The following is a 20,953-nucleotide window of genomic DNA, read 5'->3' on the forward strand; positions in this document are numbered from 1 at the left end:
AATATAGAAGTGTGCCAGAGAACCTTACTAAATCAACAAAAAATAATGAATAATTGAAAGAACTGAGAGCTGTAGAAGAAGCAGAATCCAAGAAGAATTTAAAGTACAGATGGGATTAAACATTGACAAACCACTTCCAAGTTGCGGTAGTACAAATGACGGTAATACGGCGAGAAGGTTTTTTCGTGATTTTGAAATTACTTCAAAAAAACCTGGAATCTACAAGGAGTTGCTTCGAAGAGCTAACACTATTTTAATGGCACTGAATAGTAAACATAAAATTAATGGAAATCGATTTGGGGAATATACATCTGAAATTTCTAAATTACTTGTATCTCTGTATCCATGGAGGGAACTAACACCAACAGTACACAAAGTATTGTGTCATGGGCAAATAATAATTGAATCGAATATTCTTCCACTTGGAGAGTTAACAGAAGAAGCCCAGGAAGCGAGGAATCGAGATTTTAAGCATGTTCAACTATTCAGCTCAAGAAAATGCTCCATGCAATCACAGAATGAATATATTTTTAATAGTTTACTTCTATCTTCTGATCCTGTTCTTTCAACTATGCGAAAAAGATGGATTTGTTATGAAACTCTATCATCTCAAAACAAGGATGATTTAAAGGACTTATATTACCTTCTGGATATGTATACCGATATGACAGATTATTTTATAGTGTTAGGAATTAACTATATAAGTAGGTTATAAGAATTAATTGTATTATGTTTAAGATAAACAGTTCAAATAAAAAAGCTATTATACTAACTGATGTAATTGTATTAAATTGTGTTTTATATTTCGGTGGGCGGGAAAGGTGGTTTGTGTGGGGTGATTTAATAAAATTATATTTTTTTTATTGTATATACAATGTTATAGTCTTTAATAAAATAATTAACTAAATAATGTTTAAAAATTGTCGAAATATTTTATTCAACACCAAATGTATGTTCTGTCATACTTAATACTAAAATATGAAAAAGATGAAATTAAAGGACACAGGTTTAAATGAACAAATTTTTGAATTGAGATATTGGGTTGAAATTTTTTGTAAAGGGTCGAGAATTTCCATATCTAACTAAAAAAATATAATAAGGGATAAATATGGACTAAATTGTTGTAGCTATCTGCGACTCTATTAAAATTTTGATATAAATCATAGTTTTAGAAATTAAACAAATATGTAATATATAACAAAATCTTTATTTATGAACAAAACTCAATGAAATTTCCAATGCTTGTTAAATTTGTCATTTCAAATAAGAAAATACAAAAAAATTGAAAATGTCAAAGGACAATTCCGAAAAATAGGAATGAAAATCCCAAAAATGGGATTTTTTACTTTTTTGCCCATAGGGTCCACATTACTTTCAGGGCTGGGAAAATACTTTTGGAGTAAATAGAAAACATATTGAGGTTTCCAAAACTGCTTTCAGTTTTCTTTAAGACACATTTTTGGCAAAAAAAAAACGGCAAAAAGATTTAAAATTTTTGAAATTTCTTAAATTAAAAAACGTATATTTTTGGATCTGTAAATGATATTGATCTGAAATTTTTTGTATATTATTGGAAATTTTGTTGTCTAACTAACAAGAAAAAAACATTTGGTCCAAAATTAATGCCTATAACTCGGATATTATAAGAGATAAGTAGTATGTCCAAGCATGTTTTTTCAAGATCTCGTTGTGCGCTGAGAAAATATAAAAATCTTTGTATTTTGATAAAAAACAAAAAAATGGCATGAGTTTAAAAATTTTACATGTCGTAGGTACCCTACTTTGAGCCGCCACAGCGCGGTCCCTGGGTCATCTGCAGGGTTCATCTTCAAAATACTCCTTGGCTACGCTCACGCCAAATTTTATCCCGATCGGATCAGCAGTTTAGAAATGCCAGATTTATTTCCAAAAAATTTCGATTCTGCCCCACTGTGCAGTAGGAGCATACATAGTACATACTAGATATTCTACCCAACGTTGCCGCTTACAGCCCAACGGCTCTTTACTTTAGACGAACTTGACAAAACCGATTGTAGAACACGTCATCAATGTATACTGGACAATTGGAAGGTTATACACAATCATCGGATGTGCCTGATCGCATAACAGACACAGAATACGTCTTAATCTTTGAAACACTGACCCCAGATAGAATGTCTTGGTCAAGCGGTGGGTGAGAGAATCCCATTAGGCCCATGGGTAGAACCAGAAAAATCCTATGGGGTGACCCTAGCGTTACCAGCCTGGCTGGCAGGATTTTTTATGCTTCTCCAGTTTCAAGCTAAAATTTAATGTGTCCAGCTAAATAGAAATTTTTTAGTACCCTACAATAACTTGGCAATAATTTTTATGTTGTACATCAGTTATACATAAATTTTGGGAATCCAAATCTTAACTAACTGAATTAGATATGACTTTAGGAATTTAGCTGTTTAAAACCAGTAAAATAGGTTTTTAAGAATCGGAGATATGGCCAAAACAAATATTATAAACAAATTATATTTTATGGAATTTTTGTTTAGGGGATGTCAAATAATATATTTGCGTAAAAATCAAAAAGTGCAGAGATATAGGCAGTGATGAGTCACGATATGGCAAAAGTAAATGAGAACTCCAGCATTTTTTTGGTGTATCACTGTGAAATTATTTACACAAATTTTCTCATTATTTTTTATGTCCAGCTTTTTTTGTTTTGTCCAGCTTTTTATAATCTAATGTCCAGCTTTTTGGGAATCGGATGTCAACCCTTGGTGACCCTGATAAGAGCCAGACGAGAATTAAGTGTGAATACACAGGATACCGAGCACATCTATGCAAAATTCGACGTGCAGATTCAGACAAATGTAGAGCATGTAGATAGGGCAGTAAAACTCTAGAACACTTTCTTTGCTACTGTCAGGCATTCGTAGAAGTCTAACAGTAAAGAAGCATCTTGGAAGTGATGACTGGTAATAACATTCATGAGTAACAGTGATTCTCATGAATGTTATTCAGTAATTTTTAGGAATTACGTCCAATAATCTGAATTTCTAAACATTGGAATATAATACATTCGGCAAATTTTTTAAGGCCCAAAATTGGCCTAGGTGCATTTCATCTGACTTGATGTAGTATACATCCTCCTATCAACCTAGCCTAACCATTCTAATACCGCGACCAGGTCACGTTTTTGGGAACAAAAGCTCTGCCAGACTAATAGTAACAATAATTATTTTTGTAATATACATTTTGAAGAACATTATTAGCTTTATTTTGGGATACTAATCGTGGTTATATTCCGTTCTAAAGTTATGGCTTCATATGTCAACTTTTTGGCTAAAAAATCACTGAGGGTGTTGCAGCTTAGTGCTTAGTGCGTTTGACTACTAAGCTCTGGTAATTATTGAAAGGTCTTTGAGAGACGGTTAATATGTTAAAATAAAAATACAAAGCATATCGAATTTCGAAAAACTGAAAAGAAAACATTTCGTTTAAATAATGTGAGGTTTTCAATTATTTACATTAAATAAATTTGAATTTTCTTCAAGGTGTCCTGCTAGTTATATTTATCTAACGTGCTTAATATGCTCATCATCATAGGTGTAATTTTTCACTTTTACTAAAATATTAACTCAATTTATACTAAACAGTCACTTAATTGTCATGCTATCTTCGTAAATAACGGTTTGTATGTTATTGTTTACATAATTTTGCAATATTTTGGTACACAGAAAAAATTATCGGTAGTTTATTTTCAATTAACATGTTTTAATTTTCTTTATTTATTATTTAAACAAATTTTTATTTGTCTTAATTATCTCGTTTTTTTGAAACTGTTTGAAACTAAAGTATAAAATTTTTATTAAATTTTTAATTAATTCAAGTAATTTTTTAATTGATTGAAAAAAATTTTCTGGCCTTCTTTTCTATTTTAGATTTATTTTTAATATTTTTTTTTGAATTTTTGTGCTAGCAATATTTATAATTCTTAAATAGTCCATAAAATTTTAGGCATATAATATTCAAGTTTCTTTACAATTTATGAAACACTTTTTATGTTAAATTGTGTCAATAAAGTCACCTTCTAAATTGATTTATAAAAAAAATTCTCTATCAAACAGTTTAATTTATTTGATTAATAAATTAATAAAAAATCAATTTTATATTTATTAAATATTTAATTTATACAATTAATGAATTAATCAATTTTATATCTTGTCTCAATTATTGACATTAATTGTTCTGATTAATTCGTTATTTGGAAAATATATATATTTTTACTTTTTTACAAATTTGGTAATTGATATCATCATTTTGATTATAGGTGCAAAACTTGCTTGATACAATTATTTTGATAATTAAAACTCATTTTCAGTTTTTTCTGTGTAGCGTACATATGTTTCGATTTATTAAAAAAAATCAATCTAGATAAAAAAAACAAAAACTGTTTCCGTAAATTTTATTGAGGTATTATTTTAACGAATTATATTAAATTCATCAGTGTTAAAATGCAATAAATCTGATAATTTAATGAAGCATTTAAAATGGAAGAAATATGAAAAAAATATAAAAACCTCAAAAAGAAATTAATTCTCTAACGAGTTAATTCTTATAGAATTTTAAATTCCATCTGAATGAATAAATTATACACTATAGTGGGACAAACCAAAAAAAAGATGGACATAAAAAATACTAAGAAAATGTTAATGTTAAAAATCTTTAAATTAAAACCACGAAAAATACCATGAAATGATTCTTGAACGACACATGCAAAATCAAAAACAAATTCAAATTATTAAATTTTTTATCATCACAAAAAATGTTTCCATAATTTTTATTTGATGTTTTCCTTTATATTTTTTAATTTTTTTTATATAACAATTCAGGACAAATAAAATTGAGAACGTACTTTTCTACTGATTCTACCTTTTTATTGTTTTATTTTGGTTGATAATTCCGATACTTAAAGACCTATTTTACTGGTTTTAAACAGCTAAATTCTTAAAGGCATATCTAATTCAGTTAGTTAATATTTGGATTCCCGAGATTTATGGAGCTTTCAAAAAACTAATTTTAATATCATTCGGACAGACACTCTGTGCGTGAACTTTTTAACAACCTCGAAAAATAATGACGTACTTTCTCACTTTTTTTAATGGTCTATTCGACTATGATATGCCAACTTGTATATATGTAACAGATATGCCAACTTGTATATATGAATATCATCCCTGTTTTGAATATTAGTACTATGTGGATTTTAACAAAGTTTTCAGAATAACATAAAAAACTAATTTAGCTGTTATTTTGACATATGGCGATACTTTTGAAAAATAGCCTCCTCGTGGATTCGTTAACTAATATATATAATACGTATTTTGAAAAATTACTCAATTTTTTACACGCAATTACAAATTCCACATATGGCTTTTTTTGCTAACTCTTAAACCAATAAAGATATCGATAAATGCTTTTGTGCACATAAGTACAGCCAGTAGAATTACAAATTAAATATTAAAAAAAATGAAAAATTCCACATAGTACTAATATTTAAAACCGGTGCGATATATATTATTATTTAAAAATTAATGAATTCATTGCATTCATTCATTCATTCATTCATTCATTCATAATTATCTAAACTTAAATATTGTTGCTTCAGTCTTCCACATACATATTTGCATATGTATATGTATGTAAGAATTAAAATTAAATACAAAAACAAAACAATAATAAATAACAAATAAGTCTAGTTAGAGGGAAATCATAACGTAGTAGTATAACAGATGTACATCATAAAATTATTGTCAAGTTATTGTGGTGTACTGAAAAAATTATATTTAGCTGAACAAATTAAATTTTAGCTTGAAACTGGACAAGCATAAAAAAGCTGGGTAATCTAACCAGATCCAGCCAGGCTGACAACCCTACCCTAGCCCCATACAAACTCTTCTTCAGAAAATCCTTTGAAGGTCAAAATTCACTTATAAACATTACACAGTGCAACACGAAAAAATAACACCACTATATGATAACAAACCAATAATAAGAAGACCCGTGTCTTCCAGTTTTGTCTATAGTCATGCACTTTTTAGTTATAAGCCCCAAAGATTTGGGGTATCGGTGTCATTTTTAAAAAAGTGATCAATGTTTTAGCTTTTTCACAAAGAACCAAAAAATAATTTTAAAAAATTGTATAATATTTTTTGTCCACAAAATAATGTTTAGCTCAGGATGCACTAAGTAAGGTAAAATCGTTAAGGTAGATGATTTTTATTTGTTTATTTAAAAAGTGCTTAGGTTGTGTCAAAATAAATTACTTTATTATTAATCTAAAAAAATTATATTTGTGTTTTCAAAGTAAAAAAATAAATTTAAAATTATGAATTAAAATGTTCATAAAAAGTTTTCAAATAAGAAAATTCAAATGAAGAAGCTTTAAAACATTGTCCTGCTGCAGATACAAGCTAAATGTAACGACGGTTTTGTAGGTAATATTGTGAAATACACAAGAACTATTTCTTTTCAATGTTTATTATTTTTCAATTTTAGAAATTTAATTTTGACAAAACCCAACTCTAGACAACAAAAAATTATTGTGTTTGTTGCCGAAACGCTCCCACCTTACTTTTTACATCATGGTTTAGCTTATACAGACATTATTTGGCATTTGGTTTAGTCCATTTCAGAATTTTTTGAAATTTATATGACCCAAATAATACAATAAATGTAATTTTGCGGAAATACACTAACAACAATTTTAATTATTTTTTCCATGTCAAGCTTAAAATTGTGTAATTTTTGGGAACTGAGGTACTTTAAAAAATGTTTTTTTTTATTTTTCCTGTATTTAGTTACCGTTATAAAGGTTTTCCTCCCAAAAAGTGGCCAACGGGACACCTTAATGCTTGAGGAAGCTTTTCACTCTTGCGACTTATCTATCATTCCTGAAAGTTCATATGTTCTAGAAAGTTGTTAATTGAGATCTTAGTACATTTTTGTAGTTAACTGTTTTCTTAAATTTTTAACGGTTTGCTACTTATAAGACGGAACAAGGAAAAAATTTAAAAAATCATTTTTGCGATTCTGATCATTAAGATACATTTTTGACTTTATATGTTCACAATTTTGGTTCTTTGTGATAAGAGCAACAGAGGGTAAATCAAAATTCCGAACGGTTTGCAATATGTGAGCCTAAGAAAATTATCACTTTTTTCAAAAGTGACACCGAGGCCCCAAATCTTTGGGGACCTATAACAAAAAAGTGCATGACTTTGGGCAAAACTGGAAGACACGGGTCTTCTTATTTTTGGTTTTTTATCATATAGTGGTGTCCGTATATGGTCATTCAACCGTGTCTTTAAAAATTACACACAGTGGTATTACACACGAAAAAATAGCTTAAATTAAAAAATAACTTTTTTGAAAACAATAAAAATAAAAACTTTTGCTAGGACCAATCGGAAGACATCTAGTTTAAATGTTGGGTTACTTGACACGAAATGACCCATATGTATATGTATGTACAGTGTCTCTCATAAGTATTCGAATTTAGGTATAATATAAAATGAAACTGAATTTAATAACATATTTTGTATGCGAAATGAATAAATTAATTTGTTAAATTCTCTAGACAGTCCTTAGCTTTGATATCACGCTTTTTAAAACATTAAAAATTTACATTTAACAAAGATTATTATTTTTAGATACCTGAAGGAATCTGTTGAATCGCAATATTAAATTTTGGTTTTATCTCTTGAAAAAGAGAAAAGAATGCCAAATATGGTCAAAAATCGCAATTTTAATGATATTGTATTAAAAGATGGTACAAATGTCCCAAAATTGTGGACCAAATGGTCCAAAAATATATCCATTCGGTTGATAGTTATCCCTTAAAACAATTTTTAGCAAAAAAAATCATTCGATTCTAATTTTTGTGTTTCGTATAATATAGTCAAATATGAAATACAGAAAAAAAATCGTATACTTTTGTGAGGTAATTTTATGGACTTTTTTTAAATAAAGCTAAATTAATTTAAGTAAATGTGAATTTTTAAAGTTTTAAAATGCGTGATATTAAAGCTAAGGACTGTCTAAAGAATTTAACAAATTAATTTACTAATTTTGCATACAAAATATGTTATTAAATTTGGTTTCTTTTCATATTATACCTAAATTCGAATACTTATGAGAGATACTGTATATAGATCACTTTTGAACGTTAGCAACAAAACAATGTATAATTAACAAAGTAAAGAAAATTGTATGAAATATAATTTTAGCTATAAAAAAATGTTTAATCAGTTTACTAAAATTTACAAAGTCTTACTTGTTTTTATTTTTAGATCATCCGTATCCACTGAGAGAAATGATAATAACACAAATGAGATATCTGAAAGACAAGAACTATATCAGATAACGTTATTTATATCAAATATACAAATTTCGGATGAAGGCTTGTATACTTGCGAATCCATCGAAACTGGCTTAATAACAAAAATATTCATTCAGCCATATTTAATACCACAAATCAGAAAAGTAAATGGGCTCAAAGTGAAACAAAAAATTGGAAATCCGGTAAAATTTTTTTGTGTTATTGAAATCTATCCTCAAAACGTGACATTACAAAAACAACTTAAATGGTTAAAAGATGAAAATGTATTTGATTTTCTCGATCAATCTTCAAATATACAAAAAATAAACGTAACTCATGTCAATTTTACTCTAGAATTAACAGAGGTATATAAAAAGGAAAATGGCTCTTACGCATGTGTTATTTATGCGTCAAATGGTGAAGAAATAACGAGGAAAAATATTGCTTTACTGGTAATGGATGAGCCCAAAGTAAACATTGAATATGTTAAAGCAGTAGGAGCTGATAAAATTTATTTAAATTGGACCGTTAATAATGGAAATGATCCAGTTCAGAAATATTTCATTCAATACTTACAAGAAGGAAATCCTGAACTTAGATATTACAAAGACATAATTGGTGGTGGTAATACATCGTATGTTCTAGAAAATTTTTTTCCCAACACGAGTTACATTTTACGAATATCAGCTAAGAATAGTATTGGTAATGGAGACGCTTTTCAATATCCATTTCCAGTAAGAACATTAGAAAGGGACCCCATTTTTATACCAAAGGTAAAAACTACAGGAAGTACCGCATCCACAATAACTATCGGATGGGATCCTCCACCTTTAGACTTAATACCATATGTGCAGTACTATGAGCTTGTGGTATCGGAGGCTGGTGATGTTCCAAAAATAGTTGAAGAAGCTGTATATCAGCAGAATTCTAGGAATCTTCCATACATGTTCGATAATTTAAAAACTGCAACGGAATACGAGTTTAAAGTCCGAGCCTGCTGTGATTTAACAAAGTTATGTGGCCCTTGGTCAGACATCGTTAACGGGACTACAATGGATGGTATTGCTTCAAAACCAACAAATCTAAAGGTCTTATGCATTAATAATAATGTGTCAAAGATAAACACAGTAGATATTGCTTGGATGCATCCGGAAAAACCAAACGGAAAAGTAATTTCCTATCAAATACAATTGGAGGGAGTTGCTACTTACAAATTAAATGGAAAAACTCATAATGAGACTTGGGGTCCAAAAATAAGACGAATTGATGAGCCTAATTATCACACCACGTATGATGGTGTGGTTCCAAATACAAACTACACTGTCACAGTATCAGCAATAACCCGCCATCGTAAAACAGGAGAATCAGCTATTGGAAAATGTACTATGCCAGTTTCAGTTCCTGAATCAATAAGTCGTATCATGTGGACTAAAGTACGCATAAACAGTGAAAAATGTGTACTCAAGGCATTTATACCTAGAGTTAGTGAAAGAAATGGGCCAATTTGCTGTTATAGATTATATTTAATACGAATGAAAAATAATAATGCAGAACTGCCGCCACCAAGTAAACTTAATATCTCTAATTATCATGAAGTACATGGTACAAACAATACCATGGGAGGTGTGTACCTTGCCGAAATGTTTTCAGGTAACAATTTTAAATCTGAAATATTTCTTGGCGATGGAAAGCGTTATTTTGAACACGATGGATTAAAAGCAGATGATATGGATAAGGATTGTAATCAATGTGTTGATGAAAGACTTTATTCAGAGACAACTCTATTAAATCTTCCAGCATTTAATACAAGTAATGTTCATTAATTAGCTATAAATTTTTAATTTCCGTTATTCTTTTTAACATATCATCATTATTTTATTAGAATGACTCACCAAAATTTGTTTAAAAAATATTATTTAGAAGTGTTTACAATTTGGATATCGTCTATCCGATTTCAAATCACAGCACTGTTTGTCGTATAGACCAAACTATTCATACAAAAATTTAAATCAAATTAATCACTATTGTTTTTCTCCACTGCTATAACAATTAATTATTTGTAATATTAATGCTTGAATATAACAAATGCAGTGGCGTTAACGTTTAACGCAATTGGGATAATAACGACCGATGTCGTGGAAACGATGTTTCCAAGGGTATAAATCAGCGCCAATAAGGGTATCAATTAAGGTTGGCAACCGTTATTAAACTATGTTTACTGTAACAATATATTATTATCAAAAACATATAATTGTTCTTTTAATTCTATTTAAACAATATTGTTGTTACTGTAATCATTTTTATGTTCAATGCAATTATAAATTCGAGTAAGATTCACTAAAAATAATTATTTAATCAATAACTAAGTAATGGTAACGACTAAAACATATTATGTTACTAACAAATATTTCAACTTACTAATAACCATTATATGTTATATTGCTACAGTGTCTCTCATAAGTATTCGAATTTAGGTATAATATGAAAAGAAACCAAATTTAATAACATATTTTGTATGCAAAATTAGTAAATTAATTTGTTAAATTCTTTAGACAGTCCTTATCTTTAATATCACGCTTTTTAAAACTTTAAAAATTCACATTTACTTAAATTAATTTAGCTTTATTTAAAAAAGTCCATAAAATTACCTCACAAAAGTATACGAATTTTTTCTGTATTTCATATTTGACTATATTATACGAAACACAAAAATTAGAATCGAATGATTTTTTTGCTAAAAATTGTTTTAAGGGGTAACTTTCAACCGAATGGATATATTTTTGGACCATTTGGTCCACAATTTTGGGGCATTTGTACCATCTTTTTATGTAATATCATTAAAATGGCGGTTTTTGCCAATATTTGTATTTTTTTCTACTTTTTCCCAGTGATAAAACCAAAATTTGTTATTGGGATTTAATATACCCCTTGGGGTATTTAAAAATAATATTTTTTATTACAAGAATCTGTATTTAAACGTTTCAAGATATATTATTTGAATCATTCTTCTATCGCTAATTCAATTTATTGGAACTCAAGTCCATTTTTATAATACTAGGGTCAAAAATGTTCGGGGAAACTTGTCTTCTATATATTGTTTTAGATATCAGCTGTTATACATTTTAAGTTTTCAATATATTGTGGAAGTTTATAACTCCAAAGCATGGCTCGAAGAAACGCCATTCAATATAGTGGAATCATTATTTTTATAACCAATGGCCTCTAGGCTGAATGTCACCATATCATTATAGTCTAACTCAAAAATATTGATATCTGTTTAAATATTATCTACTATGATCAAAATAAGCCCAAAATTTTTTACATACAGTGTTGTTGTAATGGGCAACATAATCGTGAATGTTATGAGTAGTGAAAACTAAAATCTACTGGATAGGATGACGTTTTGTTAAGGCATGTTTTGTAGTTGTACACCGCTACGATGTCTTGAAAATTTAAAATACAGTAGTTTTCCGATTTAACGAACCCATATGTTGTCAGGCCTGTTCGTAAAATTGAAAAGTTCGTTATATGCAGTACTAAGTAAAACGTGGGTTTTTGGTAGGAAAATAATTAAAAATAGGTACATAAAATATTTTTTAAATGTATTTTATAAAAATTAATTCCTTTTTTTATAAAAATAGCAAAAAACACAAAATTCCGAATCTTATATACCCACCTTCAAACCATATTTGTGTCGAATTTAATCGCTGTATTTTTAATTCTGTCATGAGCTTTGAAGTTATTTCTTGAAGTTCATCGCTATACTCGTATTTTTAAGCGAGTAATGAGCGTTGAAGTAATTTTCTTAAGGGAGCCTGATATGTAGGGTAAGGTCAATTATAGACCGATTCCCATAAAATTTGTTAGAGATATCGGTTAGTACTCGGCGTACTCATATTGTTTAGCGAGTATTGAGCGTTAAAGTCATTATCTGAAGGACGGACGGACATAGCTACATCGAACTAAAATTTATTAAGATCCCAGAATGTGTTACAGTTTTGGGTATAAAAGCACCGCTTGCTACAACTTAGGTTATTTGTTATTTTTGATCATTTTATCTTCATTTAAATAATAATATTTTTATTAGTTCGTTAAACAGAGTACAAAAAACAAGTTTTGTTCGTTATTTAAGGTAGTCAATAGGAAAAATTAGCTTGTTCGTTAAATGCGATGTTCGTAGAATTGAATGGTCGTTAAATCGGAAAACTACTGTATATTAATGCTAATATCTACAATTATATATACTAGCCAACTTTGTTGGAAAATATCGATCCTAGTGGTACGAAAAGGGACTTAAGATCCAGATAATTCAATTAGAAACAGAAGAACGATACCAAATATATATCATGAAATGCTTAAAAACTAATCCTTATAACAAAGATTATTATTTTTAGATACCTGAAGGAATCTATTCAATCCCAATATTAAATTTTGGTTTTATCTCTTGAAAAAGAGAAAAGAATGCCAAATATGGTCAAAAATCGTAATTTTAATGATATTGTATGAAAAGATGGTACAAATGTCCCAAAATTGTGGACCAAATGGTCAAAAAATATATCCATTCGGTTGATAGTTACCCCTTAAAACAATTTTTAGTAAAAAAACATTTGATTCTAATTTTTGTGTTTCGTATAATATAGTCAAATATGAAATACAGAAAAAATTCGTATACTTTTGTGAGGTAATTTTATGGACTATTTTTTAATAAAGCTAAATTAATTTAAGTAAGTGTGAATTTTTAATGTTTTAAAAAGCGTGATATCAAAGCTAAGGACTGTCTAGAGAATTTAACAAATTAATTTATTCATTTAGCATACAAAATATGTTATTAAATTCAGTTTCTTTTTATATTATACCTAAATTCGAATACTTATGATAGACACTGTATATGTTATATAACCATTATATGTTATGTTATTATAAATAACCATTATAGTTTTGTTGTTCTATGTCTGTTGCTACAACAAAGTAACTTTAGCCACACACCTCACACATATTATTTTGTGTGTGTGTGTTGTTTTAAGCGACAATAAAATGAGTTTAAATAATTCTCATTTAGTCTATAACATTATTGTTCAATTCACAATCAAGTTGTATATTGTATCTACTAAAGTGTAGTAACAGTGATTGTAAACAGATTTTTGTAGCGAGTCATAAGTTTATGTCATAATAAAAAAACAATCAAAACAAACAATGTCAAAAGTATAAAAAAATTTTATTATTTTCATTATTCTACATTTTAAACTAATAAATAAATAATAAAATTTTATTTTTGTTTTGTTGTTATTTATGTGTTACCACTTTATCGTTTTTTATGCCAAAATCGATTGAATTTTTTATTTATATGCTGAAATAAACAATTGACAACACTGAATTTTCTTACGACATATGAAAAATTGTCGCAAGAGTTGTATAGTACTTTTGCATAGAAAATACCAACAACATTGTTATGACTATGGTAGCAATTGCTGACATACAACGCATACAACGCTAGAACATCGATTGTGAATTGAATATATATGTATAAATATTTCACTTTGTGTAGAATAGTGTAGTTATGTTTTTGGGAATCAAATCGAAATTTTTACCTTTTTATAGACTTTAATAGTACTGATTCAGTAATCAAAATAAATTTTATTTCGAATACATATGTTTAACGATATTTTGATCAAATTGGATCATAATATAGTCATGTATAACAATGTTATGATAAATAAAAAATATTATGATAAAATATTTTCGCTGATTTTAATCATATGATAGTCCCAGCAAAAAGTGTAAGAAGATGTAGTATTTTCATCACAACTAGTAACCCGAAGTGCTTCAAATTCGAATGAAAAACCTAAGAATTTTACATTAACGTGTCATTGGAGGGATTTTGTTCATTTTTCTCAACTCTGAACTATACCTTGATGTACTTCAAATATGTTATTTGTAATGACTTTTCTGGCGTCATGAAATAACGAAATAACTTCCCAAAACAAAAATGAAATAACTCCCTAAAAATTTGTTCAAAAAGCAAAAACTACGAAATTTGGGGACTTAATTCGATTTTGGGGGCATTATTTCACATTTAAAATGGGGAGTTATTTCATTGTATGAAATAATTGCTCAAAATTCAAAAATGAAATAAATCCCTAAAAGTATTTTTTAGGAGTTATTTCATTATATTACTTTTATCACACGCAATGGTTTTATTCTCTGGGGTACATTGGACAAAGGCTTCGCTAAGAATACACTCTCCCTGTATCGAGAGTATTCAGCCTTAGGCCGGCTATTTAGGAAATCTTTACTAAGCGAAGCCGGTGTAGGTCATATTATAGAGAGGTAAATACTTACGTACGGCCGTAGGCCGGCTATTTAGGAAATATTTATTAAGCGAAGCCGATATTGAACATACCATAGAAAGTTCTTGTGCCCCGTCGCAGGTCGTCTATTAAGAGAATTTTTATTAAGCGAATAAACTGAAATGTATAAAACATTGAAGTCCCACTCGGTAGTATGAGCGACCTATTTTTTTTTAGAAACGTTACTAAAACCGATTTGTTCCATAATTCGTTATATTTAAATGGGAACTAATTTCATTTTAAAATTACGGATTTGTTTCATATGAAATAAATCCCCAAAACTGTGGTGTTATTTTATTTTAATTTAGAAAGTTATTTCATTTCATTGGGGCTTTTTTCTTTTTTAAATTGGGGAATTATTTAATTTTTGTTTTGGGGAGTTATTTCATGACGCCGACTTTTCTACATCTCTTTTCTTACTTTGAACTGGGTTTTCACTTGTAAGGAAATATTAGGTTTATAAAAGTGAATAGTATGTAATTGCATTTTTAGAAGTGATTAAGATGTAGTTTGTAAAGTATTACATCAAATACTTTTTGCTGGGATATTTTAAAATTGTTACAATAACCATAATATATTTAGGCTACAATCATAAATTCAACCATAATATGTTGCTCTTAGAACATGGTTACCACAACCATGTTTTTCTCTGTGTGTACCAATACCGCTAAAATGCCAATACCGAAATAAGTCAAAATACCGATAACGCTAAAATATCAATACTGAAATAAGTTAAAATACCGATAACGCTATAATACCAATACCGAAATAAGCCAAAATACAGATAACGCTGAAATACCAATACCGATATTTTATTAAAAAAAACTAAAATTTCCAAGTTTTTTATTTCTCTCTCAAACATTTGACATATGTAAGTGAGTTTCTTACTAGCCATCACCTTTCTATTGCCTTTTATGAGATCGGCTCATAACTGAAATATAAAATAAGTAAGTTTCATATGAGCTAAAACCAATCTACTGACGAGCCAAAATCTCTCTACCAAATTTAGTGAGAATCGGTCAATAATTGATCCTACCTCCAATATAAGGTTCCCTTCAGAAAATTTCATTACTGGCTTAAAAAAAAATATGAACATTAATCTTGCATTTTGATAAAGATTCAGAAAATTCAGCAATGAAAAAGGGCATAAAAAATATATATTTTTTGTACCCTACCAATAACCTTAAAATATAAATACCGAAATAAGCCAAAATACCGATAACGCTAAAATAACAATGGTGAAATAAGACAACGCTAAAATACCAAAGCCAAAATAAGCCAAAATACCTATAACACAGTTTCGAAACGGTGTCAATAGGTCGGCTATCAAAGGGATTTAAATGTCGGCCTTAACGGAAGATATAGGCAAATTTATCGAGAATTCTGGTAAAAAATGCATTCATATTTATTTCTACGGAAGAATCGAAGTTAAATCCGATTTTCAAATTTCAAAAAAGATTTTTCTAGAAACAACTGATACACTGTTATTAACACCATTATTAATTTAGCATTCGTAGAATACGTTAAACCTTTTTCGTAATCGCTCAGTAATAAACGAGCATTTCGAACCCGGATCAACCAAAGCACGGACCTGATACTTACTGTTCTGTTTTATTTTAATCGAGTATGAAATACTTGACGGCAATTTTTTGACGAGTTAGTGGTTCGTTGAACCGCATCCGAATTCTGTTCAGTAAAGACTGAAGCCATTTCTGTATGCTAAATATGACGCATAGAATGTTGGCTATTATTGCAAATGAAACAATTACTATTAACTTTACAACTGCTGTGTTATGCGATCTCTAAAGGCAGTTAAAATATGCTAGTAGAGATTGTCCCTTTAAGGTCGTGAAGACATTGCAATGTTTGAATTCTTTCCGTCAGAAAGTTATCAAAATCATGCCAAGTAGACAACACTGATTTGTCCTTTACACCCTGTTGCTATAAAATCACTGTAGATTTAGGAATATGCTGAACAATATGAAAATGATAATTGGGTCCCAATTATCAGTGGGCGCTTTATATATAGATATAGCCGTAAATCAACTATTAACTCCTCGTTGTATAGTTTTGAGGGCAGTTATTGATTTATTGTCAAAGAAAGGAAGCTCAAATAGAAGTTAATCGACTTTTAAATTGAATTTAGCACTTTTTTCAACTTGACTGTCGTTTTCACCTTTTTCTGGAGGAGTTCAGGCAACACTGATTCGAAGAATAGTCATTCTTCAACGGTAAATTTAAATTCCGGTAATTAAGAACACAATCTGTCTCTACACCCTTATGATGTAGAAACATTCGGTAGGTTTATTGGCCAACTTTTAGAGATATATTTACGGCAATATATATTAAGAGCTCGCGGATTAGTAATATAGAACGGCTAATGTTGTGATATGTATTTAGCCAATATGATTTGACATTGAATATATAAATGTTCCTCTACAATATTGATAACAATATAAGTTTGTTTATTGTGCAATAATTGTAACAAATTTTTGTAAATGTAAGCTAAATAAAAATTCATATTAGAGCGTTATTTTGAGTTTGCAAATAAACCCAAGTGCTTTTTTCAGAATTTGGTGTCACTACATGCTAAAGAGGCTAATATTCTCTGAAAACTTTTTAAACCCTTCACCACCATCAGTGTTGACAAAAGGTACATAGGGTATCTTTGAGACGGCCTCAAATTAAAACTGCAATCATATTCCTAATTTTTTTCTGTATATATGTATATATACGGACAGCAAAGCTGCGATCAGAAATCTAGCTGGTGTCTTTACGACATCTAGGATGAGGATGAAATCTAAATCACCCGATATTTGATAATACATCAGCCAGTTGGTGACTCGTTTAATAGCACATATCTCTGCCTGTAAAATACTACAATAATTAGGTAGCCTAAAAGAGGATTTGATTCCAAATCCTTCAATATAAAAGCCACCACCCACTCTTCCGATCCTCTTGGAGCCGTCAGTGAAAACATTTGTTACACTATCAGTTGAGTGTGACTCGTATACTTCTTCATATTCCATGATAGTTTACTATCAATGATTACTCCAAGGTATTTCGCATGATCAGTGAGATTGAGTCTTATTCCGTTTAGCTTTGGAGGCATAAAGTTTTCAATCTTATACTTCCTTGTAAAAAGAACAAGTTCAGTTTTCAGTGGATTCACACTGAGGCCACAGGAAACACTCCGCTTGATAAGCAAGTTTAGAGCAGATTCCATGCAGTTTGACATAGTATCCAGGAATTTGCCAGATACCACTACCGCGACATCATCAGCATAGGCGACAGTCTTAATTCTCTTTTTCCCAGTTCATTCAGTAAGGAGTTCATAGTCACATTCCAGAGTAGGGGAGATAGGACTCCCCCAGTGGTGTGCCACGACTAGCAAGTCTTGAGACATTGACTCCGCCCATCGTTGCGCATATGACCCTATTACTCAGAAGTTTTTTAATAAGCTGCTGAATTTGATGTCAACCCCCAGTCCATCAAGTGCGCTTATAATGGCATAGGGCTCAACATTGTTAAAGGCACCTTCGATGCCAAGGAAGGCAACAAGAGAGTACTTTTATGTGCTAGTGAGCTTTCTACATGTCCCATTAGCGAGTGTAGAGCCATTTCTACAGACTTGCCTTTAGTATAGGCATGTTGTGATTTGAAGATAAATTCCGTGGGGAAGGTTAATCTCAGGTGTACATCAATGACCCTTTCAAGAGTCGCAAGACTGATTGGTCTATAGTCTTTTGATTTAGTATGTGATGTCTTCCCCCCTTTAGGAATAAAGACCACATTATATCTCATCCAGATATGAGGGATGTATAGCAACCTAAGGCATGCTTTGTAGATCAATAGCATCCATGGAGTGACGAGATCTTCGTTCTTCTGAAGATTCGCAGGTATAATACCATCTGGACCCGGGGACTTCCAAATTTCTGCTAATAATGAAATTGAAAAGTTGCTCACCTCTTGTGTTGGTGTCGCTGCTACCCCAAATACTGTGGTGCGAGTTAGCGTCAGACCATATGATGACAGCGATATTGTGCATATTCACCTTATCTACCAATCTGCGGACATTGTTATTCGGAGGACAATCCCCGTGGTCATGGGCCATATAGATAGAAACCAGCCATGTGGTAGTGCCGCCATGTTCTAGTGCGGCTGTAACAGTATCTTCTTCACTGAAATCAGATAAGATGAAGATAGCTTTTGGCCAGAATGCAGGACCTTGGTTGACCTGAACTTTAAACATACAGGATCTTATAGTCCCTATGTTGTAGTCCGCAAACCCGATCCTGGTGGAGGAGCAATGCAGCTGATGCTGCTTTAGAGTGGTGTAGATTGATTTGAGTCAATCTCATCATCACCTATGGTTACAACATCGGCGTTGGCGATCTCCTGGGATAGACCCAGAATGTCGCCACGTCGACATCCTTCCGATTGGAGAGTTTGCTCATCAATTTAGAGACCGATTGAGCATCATCTCTCTCAGAGGTATCAGAGGTGGTGTTGCTCTCCGTGCCTTCTATTGACTGCACGGTCACCTCGTCATCTACCTCCATATTCGGAGAGGGATCGCCCTTGGAATCGCTACGATAAACGTGGAGAAAGATCGTTCCGAAGCCGTAATAGACCTTCCCCTTTGTTTCTCGCAGCGGTTCCAAGGATTCCTTGTTCAGGACTACGATCACATGTCTTGAAGGTCCGTCAGCCTCTGAAACCCTTACAACTTTTCAGTCATTCGTTGGAAGCTGAGGGTTGCAGCACTTTAGGATCTCCAAGATCTCTTCGGGAGAAGGTTTCTGACGGTATCTTGGCGATGAACCGAGGCCTGCGTGGTATCTCCTCAGGAGTCACCACATCAAGCTTAGATCCACCCTATACCTCACCCAATAACGAAATAGCAGACTTGAGAAGCAACGCTGAGCGTTCGTCTGCACAAGTCATTAATTTAACGTGACCCTGGAATCATCCAGCGTCATCGCATTGAGGAGGAGTGCCTGGGTTCTATGTGAGAACTTGCCAGAACACTCCCATCAGTTTTTGCTTCACCAAATCCCAGTTAGACTAGGATATGGACTGAACCTGGAGGTACAATTGGCACTTGGGAAGCTGGTGTAAGAGACGACTTAGCCGACCCCTTATCATCAGTACCCGAAGCAGGGTTTTTAACCGTCTTAGCGGTTTGGGCTGCAGCAGCTTTAGAGGTACTTGCTGAGAAGCCTAGAGGTACCTCGCCACTTGGTGAACAACTACGGATTGTCTTGAATTTATTACATTCAGCCAGCCTGGGTGTACCAAACTGACCTCCTGCGATGCTGGAACTGCCGACCCCATAGAGGAAACAGACGCAGACCACCAGCCGCCCAATATGGGAACAGACGCTGGTGGATTCGGACGGACTTTACACATTCAAGTGTATGGTTCATAAAGAAAACCAGCCGGACTTGCTTTCCATGTCCACCCCTCTCAATGAGGGGAGAATAGCCGTGGAATGCGTCTGATAGCCGTCCCATAGGAAACAGACGCTACAAGACAGGGGGAGGGTAGTTCTTAGTTTCGCGCTCAAAGTAGACCCGTCTGGAATGTGTGACCCTACCAGGAATAGCCAACTTGTGATGGCCATTCCCTCCAGCATAGCTATCCAGATCATCGCACTTGAGCATCTGCATCACGTCAAGATGAAGATCGCAGATGCATCGTTAGTAAAATAAAACAAAAAACTATAAAAATAAAACCATCATTTGCTGTTTTATACATTAATTCATAAAACAAAGTATAATAAACAAGATATTAATTGTTTATTTAACATAGCTTAACAAAAAAGAAATTATAACTGATATTTTCTATATATTAACCCAACTTAGTTTTGTGTCGGTCAACAATTGGTCATAGCTCCTATATAAGGCCCACTTTCAAAATTCACTTAATAGCGCATTTATCATTGGCAAATAAATTGATACAAATATGTTTTCTACGTGTATCAATCACTCTACTTAATTTTTTTAATTTGGCCATAGTTTCCATATAAGGTCCTCTTCCGAAAATCACTTAAACGCATATATAAAATTAAACTTGAGTATGTACATATAAACCGTTCTAAAACTTTTTCCGATCGGTCCATTATTGTTCATAGCTCCGATATAAGGTACTCTTCTGAAAATCTTTTTAACGCACATATTTCATTATCAAAAAAGCTATCTTGACAAAATTCGATACAAATATTATTTGTTTTTGTATGAATCAGTATTTG

At 31.3% G+C, this 20,953-nt stretch overlaps 1 protein-coding gene across 1 annotated transcript in view; it reads left to right on the plus strand.

The window, feature by feature from the left end:
* The window catches only part of LOC111685427 (tyrosine-protein phosphatase 69D), a 210,655-nt gene that overhangs the window by 128,551 nt on the left and 61,151 nt on the right, over window positions 1-20,953 (plus strand). Inside the window, exon 3 of the mRNA XM_046952424.1 lies at window positions 8,325-10,162. Coding sequence (XP_046808380.1) covers window positions 8,325-10,162 — 1,838 coding nt within the window. The remainder of the gene's footprint in view (window positions 1-8,324; window positions 10,163-20,953) is intronic.

This window comes from Lucilia cuprina, chromosome 5 (genome assembly GCF_022045245.1).
Source record: "Lucilia cuprina isolate Lc7/37 chromosome 5, ASM2204524v1, whole genome shotgun sequence".
Classification (NCBI taxonomy): domain Eukaryota; kingdom Metazoa; phylum Arthropoda; class Insecta; order Diptera; family Calliphoridae; genus Lucilia; species Lucilia cuprina.